At 46.4% G+C, this 27,841-nt stretch overlaps 1 protein-coding gene across 3 annotated transcripts in view; it reads left to right on the forward strand.

Annotated features, from left to right (window-relative positions):
• The window catches only part of SEPHS1 (selenophosphate synthetase 1), a 308,347-nt gene that overhangs the window by 219,126 nt on the left and 61,380 nt on the right, over positions 1-27,841 (forward strand). For all 3 annotated transcript variants that reach the window (XM_078674220.1, XM_078674218.1, XM_078674219.1), the window contains exon 8: positions 17,604-17,816. In XM_078674220.1, the coding sequence (XP_078530346.1) occupies positions 17,604-17,816 (213 nt within the window). The remainder of the gene's footprint in view (positions 1-17,603; positions 17,817-27,841) is intronic.

The following is a 27,841-nucleotide window of genomic DNA, read 5'->3' on the forward strand; positions in this document are numbered from 1 at the left end:
GGAGGAGCGTCGGCATTTCGCCCCATATAAGAAGCAACTCAGGGAACTTGGACTAGACTATGCTATGTTGTAACCGGCGAAACTACGTATAAATAGACAAGGTCACTCACACTTTTTCACGGACCCTAGAGAACTGCAAAAATCCTTGAAAGTGTGGTCCAAGGAGCAGAGGAATAGCCCGAGAAGTCCCAATGAGGAGCAGGATGAGAACAGTCATCTGGATGAACAGGAATAATTGGACTGGTGACACCCAGGTCAACTCACTACTGGACTTGAGGGAGGCTGGAAAGAGTTGTAACAATGGGACCTCGCTGTGCAAGGATCTGGTGAGCGGTGAAGCGCTGCACCGGGGCATGAAGAGGCCTGCGACTGGACTACGGTGCCATGGTTGGGTGAGATCTTTACACTGTATATGCGCCAGAAGGCGATCTGGTGACATTTATAGACTATTTGCAGACGTGGTTTCCACCATACATCACAATGTAGATGGTTATTGAACATTGATGTTGCTGGATGTGCCGTGGAGGGGGGGGGGGGGGGGGAACGGGAGATGCCCTTAGGAAACTCGCTAAGCACATACTTAGCCTCACGTTGATAGACACTTGGGGGGCATTGGCGCTGAAACTAATGCAAGGTACACTGTACTGTCGTACTGTTGTGTGTTTTTTTTCTGGCAACCTCTGCCCTAGCGCTTTTGGCTCTTCTGGTCCCTAGGGTGGCCAGATTTGGGGTTGTTCCGAACGGTTCCGGTGGGGGAAGGGATTGGGAGCTGCCAGGCCAGGTTGGGGGTGGTCTGCTGTGGGAGGGAAAGAAGGGGGTGGTGGGGGTGTTTTGTTCCGGGGAAGGGAAAGCTGTTTGTTATGCCAGACAATGTGCTTCTTAGTTCCAATTGTCGAAGAGTAGTCCTGATAGCTGATGTGCATTGGAGTGCGGCCCTAAGGAGCCGGAGAATCCCGAAAGATGACAATTGTACCTCTCTTTGGAGATGACTAATTGTAGTGGAATGACTGAAGAGGGTGCCACTGAGTCTGAGCGTTGACGTGGAATGTGAGAGTTCTCAACAATTACCGCAAGCTCAGGAAGGTACTAACTTATTTACACAGACACCACATAGACGTAGCACTTATTCAAGAAACACACCTCCCAACTACAAGCAAGATGCTATCGGCTAAGGGGCTGGTGGGTAACAGTGTGGCTGCAGGGTTTACCACACATTCCAGGGGAGTGCTTGTCTGGGTGAATCCTAGATCCAAATTGCAGTTGACCATAATCAACGCTGACTCAGAAGGCCGGTACTTGATAGCCATGGTGTGTAGGTAAGGGACACGACCTTATAATGGTTAATGTTTATGGACCCAACTACGACTCCCCAGAGTTTTATGATGACCTAGCCACGCATTGCTGGCCTTATGTCAGCTCCAGTATGATTTGGGGGGATGATTTTAATTTAGTGTTTGACCCGGAGTTGGACAGGTCCACGGGGCCACCCAGACGACCGGCGGGTGCGGCTTTGCATATGAAAGCGGAGCTTGTTAAACTAGACATGGTTGATGTCTGGAGACATAGAAACACGACGAAGGGCGGATATACGCACTACTCTGCCTACCATGATACACATACATGGATAGACTACTGGTTGACATCCCGGACTAGTGTCAAACACATTAAGAGGTGTACGATACTACCATGTACCCTATCAGACCACTCCCCTCTGCTCCTAGTCTTGGAAACACCGATAAAGAGAACCCCCCCATTTACGTGGCGCTTTCCCCCATACTCCTTGCTGGATGAAGTATTTAGAGGTGAACTGGCGGAGAATATAGATAGTTTTTTTAAAATTAATACGGGGTCAGTCGATAGTTTTCAGACAGTGTGGGATGCATTTAAAGTGTATATCCGTGGTATTGCAATGTCCAAACACTCTAGTGTTCTCAAGGCGATAAGGCAAAGACTGAAACATCTGGAAGCACAACTTTCGACCCTGGGAAAGCAACAGCAGGGTAATTCTGCGGCTGACACTGCAGAGCAAATTAAGACACTAATCTCTGAATATAATGAGGAGGCAGACAGGGAAGTACAACACATGGGCAAATACGCCACTGCACGCACATATGGCGAGGGGGAATGACCCGGCTCTCTGCTGGCTAGAATAATGCGGAACGAAAGACGACCTCAGGTGATAGATGAGTTGATATCGTCCACGGGAGAGACACTCACAGGGGAGCTGGAAATACTCGAGGAATTCCGAGACTACTATACGGGACTTTACAGGTCCAGATCCTCTTGAGTGGAAGAGGAAATAGATGACTATCTTAGCTACATTAAAATGCCCCTGCTGACTGACTCCCAAAGAGAATTCTTGATGATGCCCATACAAAAAGATGAGATTATGGAGGCACTGGAAGGGATGCGATCTGGTAGCGCGCCGGGAGCGGATGGTCTGACGTTGGGTTTTTATAAGGCTTTTAAAGATAAACTAGTTCCACATCTATCTACTCTGTTTGACGACATCTGTGTAGAAGGTAGAATGCCTAGATCTATGAGGGAGGCACTTCTTGTCACAATTCTGAAGCCTGGGAAGCCTTCGAATGCCTGTGGCTCTTATAGACCGCTTTCCCTGATAAATGTAGATGCTAAATTGTACGCGAAAGTATTGGCCACGCGCCTGGCGTTGCTCGTTCCGGGAATGGTTGCTCCGGAGCAAGCAGGATTTATACCTGCCAGAAACCTCACTTATAATATCCGTACAGTGCTAGGGGCCATGCAACACGTAAGACAGGAGAACAAAGCGTTAGCAATTTTCCTCGACATGGAGAAGGCTTTCGACTCTGCAGAGTGGCCCTTCATGCTGAGAGTACTTCGTAAATTTGGACTGGGGGAACCCTTTTTGCAGATGATAGGAGCACTACACTACAAACCCACAGCAAGACTGCGAATGGGTGATCGTGTTACAGAAGCTTTTGAGATAAGTAGAGGAACTAGGCAGGGCTGTCCCCTTTCGCCCTTACTGTATGCGCTGGTGGCAGAACCGCTGGCGTGCGCAATTAGGTAATACCATAGGTTCGAGGGAATAAACTTTCCAACATACCAAATTGGTATCTCTACATACGCAGATGACATGTTGTTATATGTCCGGGACCCGGAAACAAACCTCTCCTCAGTGCTAAGAGAAGTAGTAAGATTTGGGGCTCTATCAGGGCTAAAGGTGAACTGGAACAAATCAGTTGCGTTTCCATTAACACCCGTGACATCACAATTTGATATGGAATACCCGTTAGAGTGGACGACGGAACCGGTCAGGTATTTAGGGATTCAGCTCCATACGGGCCCCGACGTTTTGATACTGGAAAATTATGGGGTTGCATTTATGAAGTTGGTCGACGATGTGGATGCATGTGCAATCTACCCCTGTCCTTAATGGGAAGAATTGCCATCATGAAGATGGTTGTATTACCTAAATTCCTGTTCCTGTTTAATACTATCCCAGTAGTCCTGTCCAAGGCCTTTTTCAAAAGCCTGACGCAGGTTCTAGTTAAACTTGCCTGGGGCGGTAAACAGCCCAGAGTCCAGTGGAAAGTTTTAATACTTTCCTACAAGATGGGAGGGCTGGGTGCACCGGACATGGAGAAATACTACAGAGTTGCCCAGGCAGCGCACCTACATACGTGGATACACGGGAATTCTGATATACCCCATGTGATCCTAGAGCGTTTGTTTGCAGACCCGACCCCCTTGCCGGCCACTGTGTTTTACCCGGCTGATCGCAGTGTTGGTAAGCTGGACTCGATTAAGACCACGAATCACGGGTGGCATGCACTACTACAGAACAGGGACTGTGAGCTGCTATACTCCCCACATATGCCGATAGAGTGGCCGGTGTGGCTTGCCCCGCTGAAAGAGAAGGGAATCACAGGTGCACTGCATAAACTAGGAATCGCAAAGATGGAGGACCTATTTACAGACGGGGTGGTAAAAACATGGGAACAGGTCCTTTCCCCGGGCGTTGAAGCTGCCCTGCTGTTACGCTTTCAGTTTCACAGGGTGCGCAGTGCGCTGTTGGAGCTATTGGGTGCAGATCTCACAGAACAGCCGGAAATCCCGGAACTCACTTATGTGATTAGAACTGCGACTCCTCGCAAGCTGGTCACGAACTTACTTAAGATAGGACGGCAACAAAAGGAACAACATGACTCGAAGGCTAGAACGGCGTGGCAGCGCGATTTACAAATACCGATAGATGACACAATGTGGAACTATTGTTGCACAAACACGAGGAAGCTGTCTCTCAATGGAAGGCATAGGCTGATCCATTTCAAATACTTGCAGCGTGTCTATTACACACCAGAGAGACTGCATAGATATGGGCTTCGGCGTTCGGCTGAATGCGAGCGTTGCCATGCGCAGGAAGCAGATTTCATGCATATGGCGTGGAGCTGTCCTGGTGTTAACAACTTTTGGAAAGAGGTGTTCTTGGAAATGAGCGTGATCTTAGAAATTGAGATGCCGGCTAACCCTGCACTGGCGCTGCTGGGTTACTCCAAGCCACTTCCGGTTACACTGCGACGACTGGCAGATATGGGCTTCTTAATAGCCAGGCGGCTGGTCGCTATATGTTGGATGAGGGGACCGTTGCCATCTAAGAGGAGATGGGCAAGAGATATGCTGTATTGCTGCACACAATCGGAAATTTACAGTGAGCTGCTTCCACCTACGTGCCGCCCTAAGAATTTTTGGAGTCTGTATCGGACATATTTACACACTGGGGATAGTGAGGAGCTACCTCGGGGTGAGGCGGCTGTTGGACAGGGAGCGCACACGGGGGACTGGGAGGGAACAACACAGAGCGAGGTAATAATGGACAGGGACGGATTGAAGAGGAGATTGGGCGGGCTTAAAGGGGTGGTTATCTGAACTTAAGAGATATAGTGTATAGGTTGAACATAACAGGCAAGGACGGCTGTATGTATGTATGTAGGGAGGGCGGTGGCGGGGTCCTTGGATTTAACCTAGTGTCTATACAGAGACGTGGAGCTGAAGGGAGAGCTGCATTGCACTGACTTGCTCGTTTTAGACGGACAGAACATAGTGGGTTCGGGTTGGCTCCTGAGGTGAGATAGGTGGGGCGGTAAGTTCATATACTTCCAAGATGATGGGATAAGGAGGCTAATATCTGGCGAGTTAAGGGGGAGAGGGCTGTTGGGGTTAGAATTTGTATTCTTGTGTATCAGACCTTAGCTTATTTATTTATTTATTTAATTTATTGAATTTATAGAGCGCGCAATCACCTGACAGGCATCCTGGCGCAAGAGAAAGGGTGGGACGGTGATACCGAGGGATCAGAAATGACAATACCACAGGACACAACTGCTGAGACTAGGCTATAGTGTGGGGAATAGCCATGTTTTCAACCTCCTCCTGAACTGGAGGAGTTCACTGATTTGCCTGAGTTCCAGCGGAAGGGTATTCCACAACTTGGCTGCTGCAACTTCGAAGGACCTACCACCAGCTCTGACCTTAGGCCTGCATCGTAGAGGGGTAGGCGCAGCAATTGTTGACTAGACACTAAACACTTATACGCTAGGGCAGTAAGGCGGGCTCAGACCGACGGAGCGGTAGATAACCTGGAGATGCTTACCTTACATGTTATTTGACTGCCGCCGGACCTCCGGGGTGTCCGCTTATTGGCTGTGTATGATGTGATCAGATGATGATGCCTTGTTGCCTATGATATGCTGCCGGCCTCCGGGTTGTAGGCTGTATGCCGTGTGATATGCTCACTACGTGAATAAAGGTTTTTGAAACTTAAAAAAAAAGAAGTAAATAAGTCATTAGAAAAAATGGAAAAAGACACAGAGGTAGCCAATTCTATGGGAGCTCTGCAGTATCCCTCTAATCGGGGCTCCTTTCGTTGCTCCTTCTACCGTGGAGGGTCGAAAACCATGTCCTCTGACAATACTGTGACCTCTTACAAAGGCATCAGTCAATCTTCCTCTACAAAGGGTTTCTTTAGAGAAGGATATAGAGGTAACAACAACAAAGGGTGAGGCAAGGGTTCCACACCGCGTAATTCCCCCTCCCCCATCAAGCAGTGACTTGCTTACACTTCCCTCTGATCATTTAACACCCGCCAGGGGACGTCATTTACAATTCCTCCCCATTTGGCAATCTATCACCACAGACAAAGGGTATTAGGCATCTTGGTTATTGCCTGTAGCTTACCAACAATCCTCCAAACATACGACCACGTTCTCACAAAATGTCACTAGAACATTTTTATCTATTTCAACAAGAAGTCCAGTCTCTCCTCTCCAAAGGAGCCATAGAACCTGTGCTGTTACAACATCAAGGGACAGGCATGTACTCCCTGTACTGTCTCATCCCCAAAAAGAACGGCTCCTTGATAACTATTCTAGATCTCGGAGTACTAAACCTCTACATACTGTCATAGCATTTCCACATGGTAATACTTCAACAAGTGCTCCCGCTTCTACAGCTTTGCGATTTTATGTCTACTCTAGACTTAAAAGACGCATATTTCCACATTCCAATTCATCTGGCTCTTCGCAAAGACCTCCGATTTATCATAGCTGGTCATCATTAACAATTCAAAGTACTACCGTTTGGAGTCACCACTGCTCCCAGGGATTTTACCAAGTGCCTGGCAGTAGTCGCAGCCATCTGAGGAGATAACAAATCCATTTCTTCCCATACCTGGACGACTGGCTCCACAGTACTTACCAAATGTGTCTCCATCCCACTCTAACCACTATTCACTTACTTCACCAACTAGGGTTTACAGTGAATGCGTTGAAGTCTCATCTCTAGCCTTCCAACACACAAACTTATCTGGAAGCCACGATAGTTGCTCACAAAGCTCTAGCCTCTCCCAATACAGCCAGGATTCACAGTATTCAGTCCCTTCTCACTCAATTGCAGCCCAGCCAATAATTGCCAGCAAGAGTCTTCATGAGAGTGCTAGGCAAGATGGTGTCTTGCATTATAATTGTTCCCTACGCAAGACTTCACATGCGTCCCGTTTAAGAATGCTTAGCAAGTCAGTGGAACCCGTCGCAGGGTCAGTTAACCAATCTAGTGTTGGTGGATGGCCTAACCCATCGCTCTCTGCAGTGGCGGAACCCACAAAATGTATCCAAAGGGCAGCCCTTTCTCGGCCTTGCTCCACAGACGGTGCTAACAGTAGATGCATTGCTCACTGGTTGGGGCGCTCACCTACAGGCTCGCACATTCCAAGGAGTATGGACTCTAAAGTACAGAGCCTACATATCAATCATCTAGAGCTACTAGCAGTGTTTTTAGAGCTCACAGCCTTTCAAACTGACCTATAGGCAAAACTGTCTTGGTCCGCGCAGACAACATGACAGCTATGTACTACATACTAAAACGGGAGGGTGGGGGGGGGGGGGGCACTCTCTCTAACAGTCACGCCTAGCACAAGCTATTTTGAAATGTTCCGTACATCACAAAATGTATCTCCTGTAACAACACCTCCCAGGAGTAAACAACCAAATTGTAGACCTTCTCAGCAGACAGAGAGCAAATCCTCGAGTGGGAACTTTATCCCCAAATTCTTCTTCCCTATTTTCAGGAATCGTGATTTCCTCACATAGACCTATGCTCCACAGCTCAAAATGCAAAATGCCCAAGCTTCGCCTCCGGTTCAAACACCCGCTCTCCCAAGGCAATGCCCCATGGATGAACTGATCAGGGATATTTGCCTATGCTTTTTTGCCTCTTCCACTCAATCGGCTTGTAGTTCGGAAGCTCAGGCAAACATCCCTCACACTGATTCTCAAAGCTCCCACATGGGCACGTCAACCCTGGTTCACCCCCCTGATGGAGCTGTCAGTAATTCCACATCAAAAGCTGCATCTTAACTCCAGTCTCCTCACTCGGAGCCATGGAGAAATCAGGCATCCAAATCCCAAGGAACTCAACCTTGCGATTTGCCTCCTGAAGTCATAGAGTTTGGTTATTTACAATTACCACCAGACTGTATGAATATCCTAAAGGAGGCCAGGAGAACTACTACTAGGGCATGTTATGCAGCAAAGTGGAAACGTTTTGTTATATATTGTAACTATAATCATATCAATCCCCTTGCAACGTCAGTACAAAACATCATCTGTTATCTATTACACTTACAGCAAGCTAGATTAGCTTATACATCCATTTGACAACACTTCTCTCTATTCAGAGTACCAGTGATTAAAGCCTTTATGGAAGGGCTACAAAGAGTAATACCACTAAGATCTCCACCTGCACCAGTATGGAACTTGACCATAGTCCTTACAAGGCTAATGGGACCACCTTTTGAACTAATGCACAAGTGTCAACTACAATTTCTCTCATGGAAGGTTGCTTTTCTTATTGCAATCACTTTCTTAAGGAGAGTTGGTGAACTCCAGGCACTAACTATACAAGAGCCTTTCGTTCAGCTTCACAAAGACAAGGTGTTTTTTTAACTAAACCCACATTTCTTCAAACGTGGTTTTTACTTTTCACATCAATCAATCAATCAGTTGGGTTACCTGTGTTCTTTTCTCAACTTGATTCTGTAGCAGAACAACTTGTACACAAACTTGATGTTAGAAGAGCTCTACTATAATATGTAGAAAGAGCAAAAGATTTTCATAAAACAAAGCAGCTCTTTGTTGCTACTTTTCCACCACACAAAGGCAATCTCATTTCTAAATCCGGTATTGCAAGCTGGATTGTTAAATGTATACAAACATGTTATACAAAAGCAAAAAGAACATTATCAATACCCCCTTGACCGCATTCCACCCGCAAAATAGGGGCTACTATGGCCTTCTTGGTGATATTCCCTTAGCTGACATCTGAAAGGCAGCAACATGGTCTACACCGCACACATTCACTAATCACTATTGTGTAGATGTGTACCGAAGCATCAAGCCAATGTAGGCCAGGCAGTACTTAAAACACTTTTTCAAACATCTGCAACAGCTACAGGTTAGCCACCGCTTTGGGAGAATACTGCTGTATAGTCTATGCAAAGCATGTGATCTACAGCTCACATGCTTTGAACGGGAAATTCTACTTACCTAGTAAGCATCTGTTCTTGGCATGTATAGCTGTTGGTTCCCATGCGCCTAGCTGCCTTCCCGGTTACCTATACCTGTTGCAGTTCATTTTTTATTTTCCATACATACTTATGGACTTCTCTATTCTACCTTTACTAACTCCATTCTCACCCTCTGCGGGAAAACAATCTAACAATGGAGTTGATGCCCATGCGCACTATCAACGAAAGGAGGGGTCACCTACCTCGTGACTGGAAAGACTTCTTCAAAGTAAAACCACTTTCAAACATCTGGACCCAACACTAGATGGCAGGAGTATGCAAAGCATGTGAATCTACAGCTCTATGTGCCAAGAACAGATGTTTACTGGGTAAGTAACATTTTCTTTACAAAGCATGTATATTGTGTATTGTTTTTCAGGGTCAGAAGACACAGTGCTTTTTAGATACAAAAGAAGAAATACAGGTCAAGTGGAATTTTGTTTCTTATGTTATCGAGGAGGCGGCAGAAGTCCAAGGCATGCCGAAAACGCCTTGGCACAGAAAACACCAGGCACTGCCACAGAGCCAAAGGAGTGCACAATTTAGCCTATCCTGACAAAATTACAGGAAAAGCTTGATGAGAAACAGAAAATCATGGTTATAAACCTGGATACAGAAAAGGTGGTAACCAAACCACCTCTCCCACCTACAGAGACACTGCCAAAGAGGAAAAATACTTTTTAGAAGAAAATCATGGGGTCTCAACCTCAAAAACCCCCACATAAAAAGTGAATGTATAGAGGTACCAGCCGCAACCAGTTTCCACTACACTCTCCACCTTCTCTTCCACCTACTCCACCCGCTACCTATACCCTCTCCTCCATCTCCTAATCTTCCTCTGCTGCCTGTACCAGCTATGCCTCTGCACTTCCAACTTCACCACAACCCTTCCCTCAAACCCACCCACAAGGGTCAACCACTACATCTTTGGTAGGGGAGCATAGTACAGGGAATCTTTTTGACCCCTATGACACCATATTTTGCTGTCCCGCAGGGCAACCCCAACAATATAGATCAACCATGGGATGACTGACTTAGATCTACAAGGAGATACCGAACCTGATCTATACCCTTCAAAAACGTCCCCACTTGATAACACCACTACATACCATAAAGTACTGCGCAGGGCTGCAAGGTATCATAAAGACAGCATGCACACTCTGGAGGATGATCACGATTTTCTCATTGAAACCCTATCTAAAACTCAACGCACAGTCCAGTTTTTACTAATCCTAAAATACATGCTGAAACGCACCACAGAGAATTTTAAGCAACCTGTAAAATCTAGGTTCTTAACACCACAGGTTGATTACAAACAAAAACCATCACCAACTGACCCCACTTACATCAAAGGGCCTGCTCCACCTGATTCTTTAGTGGTGCTCATGGCCAGGAAAAGGGCCAACTCTCAAGTTACTTGGATGCTCCTCCTACTGACAAGGAAAGCAAAAAATATAGCATTGCAGGTAAGCATGTGTCGGCACCGGCAGCAAACCACTTTAGGATCACAAATTATGTAGGCCTCCTCTCCAAGTATAACAAGGCACAATTGAACAACACCTTCCTGACCAATACAAACAGAGTCTCAGAATTAGTAGAGATGGGGAGGGATATATTAAATGCAACAATTCAATGTGCCTCAGATGCAGCAGACACCAGCACAACAGAGGTCGGGAAGCAGCCCTAGATATGGTCTGCTTGGTAGCCTTGAGCATTGGGCCCCACTACGGTCCCTAATCCTAAAGTTAAGAACTTGGGCGTCACCTTCGATGCAGTACTATCTTTTGATAAGCAGATCTCGGCTACGGTCGCTACCTGCTTTGGTGCATTAATGATTGTACGAAAGATTCTGGGACTCTTACCGGAATCAGCTAAGAAAATGGTTATTCAGGCTCTACTGGTATCCCGAAGAAATGGACAAATCCCTAATAGTACCACACAATGGATTGTTATTTATATACCACCATAACTCAACAGACCCTTACAAAAGCAAACCACATTATAGATTCAAGATATGCAAAAAAACAAAAATGGTCTAATAGAATTTATGCAATTTATTACATCTCATATAAAATCTCATTTACAAGTCATAGTGCCACAAAAAGAGATTAAAAAATGTGTAAATACACATCAATAATAATAAAATACAGTTTATCAAGAGACATTGAATAACACGTTATCAAGAGACAATTAAAAACAAGTTGTCGACACAGCGTTTCGGTTTTTGTAATTATACCTTCATCAGGACAAGGTTCTATTCAATAAAGAAAACATAAAATTAGAAACAATGATTATATAATTCTTTTTACATATTTATTTCTCTATCTGTATTGTTTGAAAAACATCATAATATCATGATGAGAACATCTCATAAGCTGAGCAGTATATCAGGGCACATTATATTGGTGGTTTCTGGATTCTTGAGTTATGTCAGGTCACAAACAACAGCTACAAAAATACATTAGCTGAATAATATAGAAACAAGGGCATATTCCTAGATGTACTTATTCAGTGTATATACCTTATTAATTAAAAGATTTCTTTAAATTTGAAATATGTTCCTCTGTCATCAATTCGAGGGGCTTTTCATAAACCTTCAGGGTACCTCCTTATAGTTTAGATGTATATATTCCGACACCGATACCTTGGGTTTTTCGGTATATTCTTTTGATTTGAGGGCAAGGGAGCCACCGTAATTGGGGGGGTTTTATTGACGTTCTCCTTAAAAGCAGGGATTCTGCCTAGGGGACTGCGTGTGACTGGATTTTTCAATACTAGCGTAGTCTCCCTCAAGTGTTCTTGTGAGCGGTCTTTTTCAATTCGCCATCTCTTTGTCTCTATTCGGCCTCCCTGCTCCTCTTGCGCCTCGTATTATCGGCCTACTGGTATCCCACCTTGATTACTGTCATTTTATTTATTTGGGGTCTCCAAAGGCAAGCTGGGGATGCTTCAAAGGGTTCAAAATGCTGCGTATCGACAATTTTTAAAATTACGGAACTTACCGAACTTCATTGGCTCCCCATCAGGCATAGAGTCTCCTTCAAAGCACTTTGGTTTGTGCTTCGGATACTCAATTGAAGGGACCCAAGATATGCGTTTCCTCTGATTCAAGCCTACACACCTACCAGACACCTTAGATCTTCTGGGGCGATGCTGTTGGTGGTCCCTAGAGTGAATACAATGCGCCTGGGGGCGGCAGCTCTTTTAGACTCTTAGCAGCTAAACTATGGAAGTTTATGCCCTGGGACATGAGATCGGAACCATCAGAAGTACAATTTCGGAAAAATCTCAAATCCTGGCTATTTAGGAAAATAGCACAGGACTGATTAGCCCTTGCAGCAGATCCTGACTGACAGATACTTGGAGCTCCGTGCTCTTTATCTCTAGCATGTGGACACTCCCTTGTAGTAACCAGACGCTTTACACATTTCATAACATAACACCAGCATTATCATTAGGTGCCATGCTTGGCTAAGAGTATCAGGTTTTAAGCCTGATGTCTAGCAATACTTCCTCAACTTACCATTCGATGGGGTATACCTATTTGGCCACAAGTAGACGAAATGCTGGAAAAAAAACAAAAGGACCCCAACACTGCTAAAGCCATGGGCACCCTTTAATCATATCAGCACAGAGATTCCTTTCGGAGAGGCCAATACAGAGGGGCATTCAAAACTGCCACCTCCACAGACCCAGCCACCTCTCAAAAGCCACACAGCTCCTACCAACTTTAGTGCACCCAAGGAGCATACTATAAAGCACAATACAGAGGTCGAGGTTGTGGATCCCCTTTCAAGGGGACCACTTCCACTAAACAATGAGACCATCTGCATTCTCTATCCCCCCCTACTCAACAATAGTAGGGGGACGACTGCTGAACTACCCCCCAGAGTGGGTACTCATTACATCAGATCAGTGAGTCCTGTCAAAAATAAATGATGGATATTGTCTCTGACTTGCATCTCTTGCACCCAATATCCCACTGCGAGCACAAGCAATGTCAAGGGAACATCTAACACTCATACAAGAGGAAATTCAAGCTCTGCTTCAAAAGGGAGCCATACAGCCTGTCCCAAAGCAACACCAGGGACACGGTATGCTCACTGTATTTCCTCGTTCCTTACGAAAGATGACACCTTAAGGCGTATACTAGACTTCAGGCCACTCAACAAGTACACCTTGTCGGAGCACTTCCACATGCTAACGCTCCAAGAAGTCATGTTGCAGCAAGGAGATTTCATGACAGCCATACACCTCAACAATGCTTACTTTCCCATACCAATACATCCAGCCCATCAACGCTATCTACACTTTCAGGTAAGTGGCCTTCATCATCAATTTAAAGTGTTGCAATTTGGAGTGACTCCTGCACCAAGAATATTCATAAAATGGCATACAGTAGTAGCCGCTAATCTCAAAAGAGGGGGCACACACATGTTCCAATACCTAGATGATTGGTTCAAGTGTGCAAGCAAACAACAATGTCTGGAAGACACTCCAAAGGCAATCAACCTTCTAAACCAGCTGGGCATAATGACCAATGCTACAAAATCCCACCTCCAACCTTTACAAGAGCACCTGTTCCTCTGCGTAACCCTAGATTCTATCACAGCAAAAGCTTACCCCAGTCTTGCAAGAGTACAAAAGTTCCAGCTTGCATTATCTCTTTTTCAACCACATAGTCACTTCACAGTCAAAACAGTGATAAGCCTCATGCATCTCCATAGTAGCACACGCATGAATCTCTATGCACCCGCTACAACCATGCTTTCAATGACTGGTCTCAGGCGGAGGGGCACCTACAAGATCTAGTGTTGTTAGGGCTAGCAACCCATTGCTCGCTGCCATGGTGCAATAGCAAAAATCTGTTGCAGGGTCGGCCCTTCAAAGCTCCTGTTCAGCTAGTGACCATTATGACAGACGCATACAGACACGGTTGAGGTGCACATATGCATGATCTTACAGTGCGCTGCAAGTGGTCCTCAATGCAGAAATGTCTCCACATCAGTTATCTAGAAATTCTTGCAATTCAGTTCTCTCAAAGCTTTTCAACATCTCCACCTCAAGGTGGGTGTAGTATACAGCACTCTTGTATAGCGAAGCTCATATGGCACTGAGCCATACATCGCTACTGCCACCTCCTAGCAAAATACCTACAAGGGATGAACAATGACTTAGCAGATATGCTCAGCAGAATGCAACAGCAGGTGCACAAGTGGGAAATTGTTACAACACTGCTCCCCTCATACTTCCAACAGTGGGGAACCCCAGAGATGGATCTTTGCCACACACCAGAACTCGAAATGCCAAAGCTTCGCCACCATGTTCCTCACCCACAATCCAAAGGCAATGCCCTCTGGATCAGCTGGTCAGGGATATTTGCTTACGCTTGCCCTGCCCTCCCACTCATTCCTTACATGGGTCTGGCGCTCACGCAAACATCCCACACACTAATTCTGATAGCGTCAACATGGGCTCGACAAGCATGGGTCACAACCCTACAAATATCAGTTCTGCCACACGAGATGCTGCCCATCAGGACACATCTTCTAACTCCAGACCAGGGAAGGGTCACCCACCCCAAACAATTAAATCTAGCGTTCTGGCTCCTGATGTCTTAGAATTCATGTACCTCAGTCTTCCACAAGAATTTGAGCTTTCTAAAACAAGCTTGCAGACTTACCACACGGGCATGTTACGCAGCTAAATTTAAGAGATTTGTGCATTATTGTTTAGTAAAGCAAATCCAACTACTGTCCCCTATGGTAAAGACCTTATTGGCTACCTACTCCATTTACAACAAGCAGGTCTTGCTTATACCTCTGTTAGGTTACACTTAGCAGCACTTGCTGCGTACATGCAAAACAGGCATAAGATTACAGTTATTAAAGCCTTTATAGAATGATTAAAAAGAGTAATTCCTCACCAGGTTCTCACCAGGCTTATGGGGCCTACGTTTGAACCACTACATTCATGCACTATACAGTTCCACACATGGAAGATGGCATTCTTAGTGGCTATAACATCTCTCGGACAGATAAGTGAAATTCATGCGCTCACTCTAGAAGAAAGCTTCTTCCACATCTGCCCAGATAAATTGCTACTAAGAACCAGCCCATCATTTCACCCTAAAGTAGTTTCATCTTTTCATATAAACATGCCATTGAGCTCCCAGTCTTCTTTCTTAAATCAGCGGCAGAAAGAGCTCTACACACTAGATATTAATAGACAGTAATATACTACATCAGCAGGATTTTCTTTTGTTTTAAACTCAACAACTTTATGTAGCATTTTCAAACTCTCGAAAGGGCTCACCAATATCTAAAGCAGGAATTGCAAAGTGGATAGTAAAATGCAAATACACTTACTAGTACAAAGCTAATCAATTGCTACCTGCAGCTCCAAGAGCTCATTCCACATGTAAAATAAGAGAGCCTCAATGGCTTTCTAGGAAACATTCCGTTAATTGATATCTGTAATGCAACTTCATGGAATAACCCACATACATTCACAAAACACTATGGTTTGATGTCTTGGCTACCCAACAAGCTAGAGAGGGTCAAGCTGTATTACAAACTTTCTTTCAAATATCTACGTCACCCACGAGCAAGCCACCGCATTAGAGGAGCACTGCTTTACATTTAATGCTAAGCATATGTATCTACGGCAGCACATGCTACGAATGGAACTTGTCACTTAACCTGTAAGCATCTATTCGTAGAGTGTAGCGCTGTAGATTCATATGCGCCCACCCTTCTCCCCAGAATCTAATGACTGACGTACACACTACTGTAATTAAACACTTATCTTTATCAAACTATAACATGCATGTTAATCTTTACTACCTCTCTACTGCTCCTATCCTGAGCTCAACTGATGAGCCAAAAACAATCTAATAAAGGAGCCGATGAGCATGCGCCATACAGACTATAGGAAGAGTTAATTTACCTCTTGACTCGAAAGACTTCTTTGAAGAGAAACAAGTTTCAAACATCCAAGCCGAAAACTAGATGGCAGGAGTATGCTAAGCATATGGATCTACTGCACTGCACGCTATGAATAGATGCTTACAGGATAAGTAACGTGTTACTTCTAAAGCAGGAATTGCAAGATGGTATGTAAAGTGTATCCAGATTTGTTATGTAAAGGCTAAAAGATCTTGACTAACCAGTCCAAAAACCCACTTTACCAGAAAGAAAGATGCCTCAATGGCTTTCTTAGGAAAAAAACCCTTAACAGACATTAGTAAGGCAGCTACTTGGTCAAATTCACACACTTTCACAAAACACGGTTTTGTGGATCTCCACGTCAGACAATAGGCACTTCTAGGACAAATAGTCTTGTAAACATTATTTCAAGCATCTTTACCAGCTAATGCCTAGAGCCACCACGAGAGGAGTACTGCTTTACAGTCTATGGATAGCATGTCTATCTGCAGCCAACACGTGCTACGAATGGAGTATGTTACTTATCCTGTAAGAATCTATTTGTAGCTTGTAGTGCTGCAGATTCAAAAATTCCCTCCTGCCCCCTGTCAGGTATAAGATGGTTTCAAATTTACACGTATGGATCATTACATACACATAAGATCTTGTTCCACGCATGTTCAACACCAAAAACTATCTTTGATCACTCCATCCTCACTCGCCAACATGGCAGGGAAAAAAATAAACAATCGAACTATGGAGCTGTTGGACATGCACTTTCTTTTGAAGGAGGAGACTTGACGTCACATCAGCAATTAAGACTTCTTCAAGAAAAATAATTTGTAAAATCCGAGCCCAACACTAGATGGCAGGAGTGTGTATAGATTGTGAATCTGCAGCACTACTCACTACGAATAGATGCTTTCAGGGTAAGTAACATACTATTTTTTTACTAAAAGCCTCCTTCTGCGTTCCTGATAGAATGCATTAGCTAGATATTTTAATAGATCCTCTGTAGCCAAATGTGTAGTCTCACCTAATGACTAGCCACACCCATAATTCCTATTAACTGTAATGTTGGCACTGTTTCAGTAGCTCAGACTGAGATTGTGAATTTGGAGACCCAGAAGCTGATACAATATGTAATTCAGTATTCCTCTTTTAATAATGGACTCCTTCAAACATGCAAGTGAAAATTGATATTTGTAATCTACACTTTCTGCTCGGTTATCGTTGGCTATTAACAGGGAAAAAGGTTTCAATATAATAGGAAATTGTTACATCTTCTGCCTGTATATAAATAAGACAGTGACACAGTGGTGTCGGAAACACTGGATTTACTAAAACTACAGTTCTACAAACCTTTGTAGATTCTTTTAAGGGGAGGACAGTGTAAAATAAATCTAGACAAGTGCTTATTAAAACAAAACGCTGCTGTGCTTCACTTTTCCATTGTTGCTACAACGTAAACTAATGAATGACTAAGGAAGTTGGTAATTATTCTAATGCATTCTTTTCTACGATTGTACTATAAAGTATTTTAAAGCTTGTTTTTTTCTATGTAATTCTTTCAGCTGCTGGACTTATGCATACATTTAATGCACATGCAGCTACGGATATCACAGGATTTGGTATTCTTGGACATGCACAGAATTTAGCCAAACAGCAGAGGAACGAAGTTTCGTTTGTAATTCATAATCTGCCTGTACTAGCTAAAATGGCTGCGGTGAGCAAAGCTTGTGGAAACATGTTTGGCCTCATGCATGGAACATGTCCTGAAACATCAGGTGAGAACTACTAGTCATCCCATAACCATTATGAAGGACAAGAAAATGATGATTTTACATGGTCAATATTTTTTGGCAGCATTACTCCTGCTTTGAGCTTGTGCATTATACTTGTGGCCACAGTAATTCGTAAGGTCCACAGCAGCTTGATGTTTTCCTAACTATTCCACTGCATCACTGTTCTATTCCCGAGTTAGGTCCATGTAGCAAAGCAGCTTATTTCTTACATTGTCCTCACAAATAACATTTCCCGCTGTGACCTTTTGCGCATATTTGCATGCACGACAATGTTGGATTAGTTACTCTGAAACTAAACTTGTTTTCACATCCAGCTTCATGCAACCTTATCACAACTCCCTGAACATCATGTACAAAGTCTTGTTTTGCCCTATGTACAAATGTCCTCACTGTCTTCATCCACAGGTTACAGAGCTATCTAAATATCCATAACATTACTAATCTATGTGCGCATCGCAAGCCTGCTTTTATTATAAAAGATTAACATCCCAATAGATTAGTAGACGGGGTACTTCCACTGACACAGAGGGTCCTTGCATGCTGAGAAATCACCACGCAGCAACCTGACTTCTCATGAGGGGTGTCCAGTTCATGACCAAGGTGGAGGGATTCTTGGGTCTACACCTGCACACACTCTAGGTACACTTAGAGTAGGGTTCACATAAATTACTCCTTTGGCCATATGCCTGCATATATACAATTGTTTAGCACCTTGGTAGAACTATATCTACTATTTACACTTTTGGTGCTTGCAATCCTGTGTATCTGCTTCTGTCTACTAATCATTGCAGAACATGTATTTTATGCTAGAATAACGAAGGTTTAAGGAATATTATTGAAAATGTCCCACTGTGTATTCTCTGTATATTACTCTGAGAATAAGTGAGCATGAGTGACTGAGCGAAATGTTCTGTACCGTTCGCTCCCTGGTAGGTTAGGGGGACTTATAGTGGCACTGTGAGCTAGCTGGTCCCTAGGCCAACACATCCTGCTGGGGTGTCCAGAATCAGTCTAGACACCAAGCCCTTAGTTTAAGTTGCCCAAACAATTCGCAGATCCTCCTGAATAGTAGGACCTACCCAACATTACGTTACACATAGTCTACCAGGTACAGCATACTTTGAAGGTTTCATTATAAATCTTTTTCATGCTTGATGAAAATCTGTGTGGAACGCTTTATATAAGTTAACAGGACACTTTCAGCTGTTGACTGCTGTATTCTCTTTTTTAAAGAGGTCCCAGTGTTACTCAGTTACTGTTACTATGGACTGCAATAAAGAGTTTTTACTGAAGTAGGTAAAAAATACCTTCTCCTGTACTGGATCTTTCATAGATTCACATGCTTGAATCATCCATGTTTTCGTAGTGGGCGTCCCTTCGGTATGCCTATAAAAGCAGTAGATAATATCCTAGGCTACAACGCAATGAACTGTCACTGCAATAGCGTATCTACTTCCTTTTGTTAAAAAAAAAAAAATAATTGAACAAAACTTAAGTAACAGCCAATCAGGTGACAGCACTCTGTAGAGTACCCCCAAGAGAGGCTGAGTTCCTAAGATTTTCTACTGAACGTCGTGCTACAGGGAGTCTCCCTGAGTTTTACTCAGTTTTTTCTTCAAAATTGCCATATATCTTGAAAATATCGGATTCTTAAATGCAGTAAGAAGAGGCTGCATGCTGAAGACCCCCATAAGAACTGTATGTTCGAGGCATGTGGGCTGCTGAATTTATATCTATGCATAGATCGACGCCTAGTGTTGGGTCCGGATGATTGCACATTGTTGTCCTGGAATAGTCTTCGAAGTATCACGAGATAGGTGGCTCCTCCCCTGGACTACAGTGCGCATGGGCATCCCCTCCATGCTCAGATTGTTTTTGTCCGCCATTGGGTTCGGATGTACTTCTTAACTCAAGTTCGGAATATATACTAATTATTCTTTCTCGAGGCCAAAAGGCCTTAAGGGCGTCGGTATTGTCTTTAGTTCGGTGCCTTTTACCTTCTAGTTCTTTGAACTAGACTTCGGAAGTTTTTTTGCCTTTCGACACCAAAGGCCCCTCGACGATTGACGATGGAACGGAGTCCGTTCAAGCGCTGCCCCGTCTGCAACTCTAAATATCCACACATCGACGTGCACCTGGTGTGCAACAAATGTCTCTCACCGGACCACGACGAAGATAGCTGCATGGCCTGTTCGAAATTCAGGTCAAAGAAAACTCTCCGTCTTCGACGCGCTGCACGACAGTCGGCACGGGAATCGGCGCCAGACCCGGAGAACATCTTCGGGGTGACGACGAAGAACATGTACAAGAAGAGGATCCGGAGCACTCGGATCCTGCGTCGGAGCCAGACTCCACCTACAACGAGGACGAGGAAGAACTCTACGTCCATGATGAAGACATCGTCGAGGTAGGAGACGACGTACAACCTATCGGAGCCGTCGATGACGACTCAAGCGAGGAGCTAGGCCCAACCGCAGTAGCGGGGCCTCATAAAGACTCTTCCACGGCTCAGGTCGAGGCATCGCCGGAAGGCCTTAGCCAAGATCTTCAACACCGTTCTCTAGTCCCGCTTCAAGGCCCGACTAAGAACATTTCCAAAGAGCCATCGGTCGATCGACCACACTCAGTGGAGAAATCGAAACCGAAATCAAAAGACACCACATCGAAACAGACACTGGCTCGACGACTTCGGAACATTCCAAGTCGAAACGTGCGCTCGACCCCTCTGGATCGAAAGGGGGCGCCGAACAAGGATCGGATCGACTGCGCCTGTGTCTGCAGTAAAACACATCACGCTCCCGTCGACTTCCGGTTCCAAAGATGGCGGCTCTTCCGAAGGACTCGAGGCCCAGAAGACCATCGATCCGAAAACAAAAAAGCCACCGTTGGTCAAAGCCTTCGACCCGAAGCCGAAAGTTGGATCGAAAGACACTACCGCGTCTAAGCCCAAGGGCGTTCCTGCTGCGCAGCAACGGCTCGAATCGACGCGCGCCCTCAAACGCGCTGAGCTGTCGCAGTCGGTCGAATCAAAAACACCGACTCCATCGAAGAAGATCAGTCCGGCGCCGATGCTTACGACGCCGATAAAGTTCGGACTACCCCCAACAGCACGGCCTAAACCTATTCAACATACTCAGGCTACCGACTCCTCCAAGTCGACGTCGGTTGCCGCAACCACTCAGCCTCGGTCGGAAGACGTTGTGTTCCAGCCACCGTCCCATGACGACCAGTCAAAACTCTACATCGACTCCGAATCGGGTCGACTCACCATTTACAAGCGTAAGATCGGGCCTGAAGCGCCTATGGAACATTATAGGATACCACTGAAGAAAAAGAGAGACTCTACCACCTCTCCTGTTCTTTATGAGCCCATGCAATCATATGCTCAGGACTATACCTACTCTCCCACAAATGTCACTGAGGATGTGGAGGAAGGGGACAATGAGGACCAGTTTAACTATCCCATGGATACTGATCAAGATGAGTCCCAGCCGTGGGCTGACACTGTGGACCCTGCTGAGCCACACACCACCCCTGATACTCTTTCATATGCTATGAAGCCTTCGCCTACTGAAGATACTGCTGCATTCAATGCACTGATTGAGAGGGCGGTACATAACCATGACGTAGATATGCACGCTGACCCAGTGGAGGAAGACTTTCTTTTTGATACGTTCTCCACATCAGAAAGGTCTATAAAAACTCTGCCTATGCTCAAAGGTGTGCTCAAACATGCAAGTGACATTTTTAAAGAGCCCACTAAAGCAAGGGTGGTGAACCCAAGAATTGAGAGGAAGTACTGGCCTGCGCCCGTGGATCCTACCTACATCAAGGGCCAACTCCCACTGGACTCCTTAGTGGTGGCTAATGCTCGCAAAAGAGCGAACTCTCAGACAACGGGTGATGCTCCTCCTCCGGACAAAGAGTCCAAGATCTTAGAGGCCTCTGGAAAACGTGTGGCAGCTCAAGCTGCTAATCTTTGGAGAATCTCCAATACCCAGGCCCTGTTGGCACAATATGACAGGGCACACTATGACACGTTAGAGCAGTTACTGCAACACCTGCCAGATGCTTATAAGGAAGGGGCAGAAATGCTTATACAAGAAGGGAAGTTAATCTCCAACACGTCCTTTAAGAGCGCGTTGGATGCAGCCGACACAGCAGCTAGGGCCATAAACACTAGCGTTATGCTCAGAAGGCATGCCTGGCTCCACATCTCTGGATTTAAGTTGGAGATCCAAACTACCCTGCTCAATCAGCCAGTAAACCCTGACTTACTGTTTGGTCCGGAGGTGGACACCACTCTTGAAAAGATTAAGAAGGACACTGAAACTGCGAAATCCATGGGAGCTCTGCAGTCTCAGCAGTTCAGGGGCGGTTTCTTTCGTCGCTCCGGTAACAGGGGAGCCTCAAGAGGACAAGCTTCGCAACAAGCCCAATACACCAAGGGGGGCACACAAACCACCTATAACGAGAACAATAGGGGTGGATACCGTGGGAACAGCAGCAAGGGCAGAGGACGTGGAAATAATAATACCAGATCCTCCGCCACTAACAAGCAGTGACGTCTTGTCACTGCCCCCCGACCATATAACACCGGTCGGGGGGAGACTCCAGCAGTTCCTGCCAGTCTGGGAAAGCATTACCACGGACAGGTGGGTGAGACAACTTATACAACACGGTTATTGTCTAGAACTGACCTCCACTCCACCCAACATACCTCCAAGGCACCGTCCTATGTCCGCCGAGCACATGCACTTATTGCAGCAGGAAGTCATATCCATGCTGCAAAAAGGCGCCATAGAACTCGTGCCTTTAGAACAGCAGGGTACAGGGGTGTACTCACTGTACTTCTTAATCCCAAAGAAAGACGGGTCTCTACGGCCCATTCTAGACCTCAGACCTCTGAACCAATACATCCTGTCAGAACACTTTCACATGCTAACGTTACAGCAAGTTCTGCCGTTGCTCAGTCAAGGAGACTTCCTAGCAACATTAGATCTGAAGGATGCCTACTTCCACATTCCCATTCACCCCAGTCACAGGAAATATCTCAGGTTCACCATCAACAACCAGCATTACCAGTTCAAAGTCCTGCTTTTCGGGGTCACTACAGCCCCCAGAGTGTTAACGAAGTGCTTAGCGACAGTAGCCGCGCATCTTCGGCGGCAACACATCCATGTCTATCCGTATCTGGACGACTGGCTTGTACAAGCAAAGTCAGCCCAGCAGTGTGCCGACCACATGTCCCGCACAATTCACCTCCTACACAGTCTGGGATTTTCGCTCAATTACCAAAAGTCCCATCTTCACCCCGCACATGTACAGCAGTACCTAGGCGCGGAAATAAACATGCTCGCTGCCACAGCGCAACCAAACTCAGCGAGAGTCAACAGCATGCGAGTGCTCATTCAAAAATTCAGGCCACAACACTCACTCCCGGCGCAGGTGTTCATGCAACTGATAGGCATGATGGCCTCCTGCATCTTTATAGTCCCCCACGCGAGGCTACACATGCGTCCGCTTCAGGAATGCTTAGCACGCTAGTGGAACCAGGCTCAAGGACGGCTGAAAGACCTAGTGTTGGTGACCGGTCGTGCATACAACTCTCTGCATTGGTGGAACATACAAAACCTTTGCAGGGGACGACCGTTCCAAGAGCCTGTGCCACAGATAGTACTGACGACGGACACATCTCTCCAGGGCTGGGGAGCGCTTGTCCTCCAGTATACAGTGCAGGGACTATGGACACCGCAACAGCAGAAAATGCACATCAACCTACTAGAACTGATGACAATCTTCATGGCAATAAAGGCATTCAAGTTGCATCTCTGCAACAAAGTCGTGTTGATCCGGACGGACAACATGACTGCGATGTATTACATCCAGAAGAAGGGAGAGACACACTCCCCACAATTGTCACACCTAGCACAGTGCATGTGGAAGTGGGCCATTCAGAGGAACATGTTCCTCATGGCGGAACACCTCCCAGGCAAAGACAACCAGATGGCGGATCTGCTCAGCAGACACAGCCATCAAATGCACGAGTGGGAGATACATCCCGCTGTGCTCCAGCCATATTTCCAGCAGTGGGGGCATCCAGAGATAGACCTCTTCGCCACACACGAAAACGCAAAATGCCGCGCCTTCGCCGCCAGGTTCCCACACCCGCAGTCTCAGGGCAATGCGATATGGATGAACTGGTCGAACAAATTTGCGTACGCCTTTCCTCCAGCACCACTCATACCGCTGGTGGCACGCAAACTGAGGCAACACTCCATGACGCTCATCCTGGTTGCTCCAACGTGGGCACGACAGGCATGGTACACCACGTACCTAGAACTCTCCGTGGTGCCCCACCAGCGCCTAGGACTCACACCCAGTCTTTTCACTCAGAGCCATGGAGACATTCAGCACCCAGATCCGCAGCAGTTGAGCCTTGCAATATGGCTCCTGAGGTCATAGTTTGGCTACCTACACCTGCCTCCTGACTGTATGGACATCATAAAGGAGGCTAGGCGACCTACCACCAGGGCCTGCTACGCGGCAAAATGGAAGCGTTTTGTTATCTATTGCTCCAATAATAACATAAATCCACTTGATGCTTCCACGCAAAACATCATATGTTATTTGCTGCACCTGTACAGGTGTAACCTAGCGTATAGTTCCATCAGGATACATTTAGCAGTAATAGCGGCTTATCTTCAAAATAGACAGCACCTATCCCTTTTCAGAGTGCCAGCCATTAAAGCATTTATGGAAGGACTGAAAAGGGTCATTCCTCCAAGACACCCACCTACGCCAGTCTGGAACCTCAACATAGTCCTCACCAGGCTCATGGGCCCACCATTTGAACCTCTCCACTCTTGTGAGATACAATTTCTCATGTCGAAAGTGGCTTTTCTGGTCGCAATTACGTCACTACGACGAGTTAGCGAGCTGCAAGCCCTCACTATTCAGGAACCTTTCATTCAAATTCATGCCTACAGGGTTGCGCTACGCACCAACCCCAAATTTATGCCCAAGGTAGTTTCACAGTTCCACATTAACCAAACTATCGAACTACCTGTATTCTTCCCAAATCCTTATTCAGTGGCAGACAGAGCACTACACACACTTGATGTTAAAAGGGCTCTCCTGTATTACATAGACAGAACTAAAGACTTCAGGAAAACTAAACAACTGTTCGTTGCCTTCTCTCTACCACACAAAGGCAACCCAATTTCTAAATCGGGTATAGCCAGATGGATTGTTAAGTGCATCCAGATATGTTATCAAAAGGCTAAACGCACGTTAACAGTTCCCCCCAAGAGCGCATTCCACACGCAAATTAGGGGCATCCATGGCTTTCCTAGGTAACATTCCTCTAGAGGACATATGTAGAGCAGCTACATGGACCACCATACACACATTCACCAAACACTACTGCGTGGATGTACACTCAAAACAGCAAGCTGCTGTAGGTCAGGCTGTTCTCAGAACTCTCTTTCAGACTGCTGCAGCTGGCACGGGCAACCGCCAATAAGGAGGGTACTACTATTTATTCTATGCATAGATATAAATTCAGCAGCCCACATGCCTCGAACGGAATAGGCTACTTACCAGTATGCATCTGTTCTTGGCATGTAGGGCTGCTGACATTTATATCGCCCGCCCTCCTCCCCGGTGCCTGTCGCAGCTGTAGCATTCACACTCATTCTAACGCATGGTCATCACTTACTTTATCACACTCCATCTCTGCCACAATGGCGAAAAACAATCTGAGCATGGAGGGGATGCCCATGCGCACTGTAGTCCAGGGGATGAGCCACCTACCTCGTGATACTTCGAAGACTCTTCCAGGACAACAATGTGCAATCATCCGGACCCAACACTAGGCGGCGATCTATGCATAGATATAAATGTCAGCAGCCCTACATGCCAAGAACAGATGCATACTGGTAAGTAGCATATTCCTTACTGTCTCTACCCCCAGCATAAAGTGATGGACTGCAAGATTTGTAGAACTTTCTGAACCAAAACCCTTAAAGACCGAAGGTAAGTTATTGATTTGGCTGCAGAGATTGAAAAATAAGTCTGATGTCTCTGATGATGAGGGGAACTCTGCCTCACATACCTCTCAGGAAAGATCTCAAAGGAGATTGGATCTCAAGAATCTCTTGAGGTTTCTAGTAAAAATGCTTCCAAAAATTTCCGTCATGAAGCAAGCAGTTCCCTCACAAAAAGATAATTCTTTAGTAGGGGATCTCTGTGTATAGTCATAATCTAGTGAATAGTCCCGCTCATGTGCGGGGACCCCGGAGCAATCAAAAGTAATCTCTTAAGCTGTCTTCTGTGCAGTCCTGCATAGACACTTAAGAGAGAATTAAAAACAAATAATGCAGCCTATACATGCAAGGCTACACTGTCCAGTACTTCAACTAGAAATGCAAAAGAAATTCCTTTTTTTCCGGCTCCTGCTAGCAGGACCCTGGAGCATTGAGCGCTCCCTTTTTTGGGTGTTTTGTCTAATTTTTTGCACTTTTCAAGTGTTTCGAGTGTTTCACTCGACGTGTTTTTGTTCCTTCTTCCCTGTGCTGGAGTTTTCTGGTGAGTTTGGCCACTCTTTTGTCAGATATGCCTTCCTTATTTGACAAATGCCCTGAGTGTGCCAGGAAGAAGGCCAAATCTGATCCACACCGGGTGTGTATCCTCTGTCTCCCTTCTTCTCATGTCCCTGTGGATTGTGAGATCTGCTAGCAGTTCTCCAACAGGACCCTGAAGGACAGAGAGAAGACTCGGCTCCGAGGACTGGAGCAAAGAAGACAGCAAGATCAAGGTGGGTCTGGGCATGGAGGGGCCTCTTCCTCTGCCCGCACTTCGGCCTCTGGGGGGCCAGAAAACGACCCCGGTCTCTGTCGACGTCAATAGCCTCGACATCGGCGTCGAGAGGGATGACCACCGTCTGCTCCCCGTCTCCCCAGGGCTCCGGGTCGAAGCGACGTCGCCGTTTGACGTCGAGGGGAGTGACGTCGAGACCTCAGACAAGGTCAACGTCGAGGACTGCTTCATCGTCAAGACGCCATCGACGTTGTGAAGGGTCTGGAAGACAACGGGGCTCGTCGTCGAGGCGACACCGCCGTTCGGCGTCTACTCGACAGAGATCATCGACACGAAGATCTTCGACGTTGAGAAGAGGAAGATCATCGACGTCGAGAAGACGATCGACGCCGAGACGCTCTACGCCGAAGAGGAGGTCAGCATCGAGAAGGAGAAAATCGACATCTAGGGGACGTTCTAAGACCAGGACGGAGTCCCAGGGCTCTGTAGTCCGCCTTTCCTCGGCTTCCACGAGCCCACGGTCGCGGCGGCGCCGTCGCTCCTCCACGAGGAGGTCGGCCTCTAGGTCACCCCCATCAAGGCCGGCGCAGAAAAGAAGAGTGGTAGAGTCCCGAGCTCGGAGTACTCCCAGACCTTTTCTCCCTCACGGCCCAGGACGCCTACACCTCCCCCGTTGCCCAAGGACCCTCCCCCGCGTAATCCTACGCCTCCACCGCCTCCTGTCCCTCCCCATAAACCTCCTCCTCCTCCACCGCCACCTCCACCAAGGTATCTCTCTTTGCCTCATCGCCCGACACCACCTACGGGGCGTCCACGTCCTAGGCTCCCTCCTTTATGGCCAGTGGACAAACCGAGGCCAAGGAGGTCGAGATCTCGCTCCAGACGGAGGGACAGATCCAGAAGTGACTGTCGTTCTTTCACACGGTCCAGACGGCGCCACAGGAGGGACAGGTCTAGGTCCCGCCACACGGACTCGTCCAGTGCCCGGGACTATTCGCCTACATTGTCGGACTCCCCTTGGACGAGCGTGTCTCCAGTAGACGACATCGTCTCCTTCCAAGAGGTGTTGTTACGTGGGGCGGCGAAACTGGGCATTACACTCACGGTGCCCACGCCATCGACTTCAGTCATGTTCGAGACCCTGCATAAGAAACAGCTGTCTCGCCCCTTGGTGCCAGGGCTGGGAG

This window comes from Lissotriton helveticus, chromosome 1_1 (assembly GCF_964261635.1).
Source record: "Lissotriton helveticus chromosome 1_1, aLisHel1.1, whole genome shotgun sequence".
NCBI classification, from domain to species: Eukaryota; Metazoa; Chordata; class Amphibia; order Caudata; family Salamandridae; genus Lissotriton; species Lissotriton helveticus.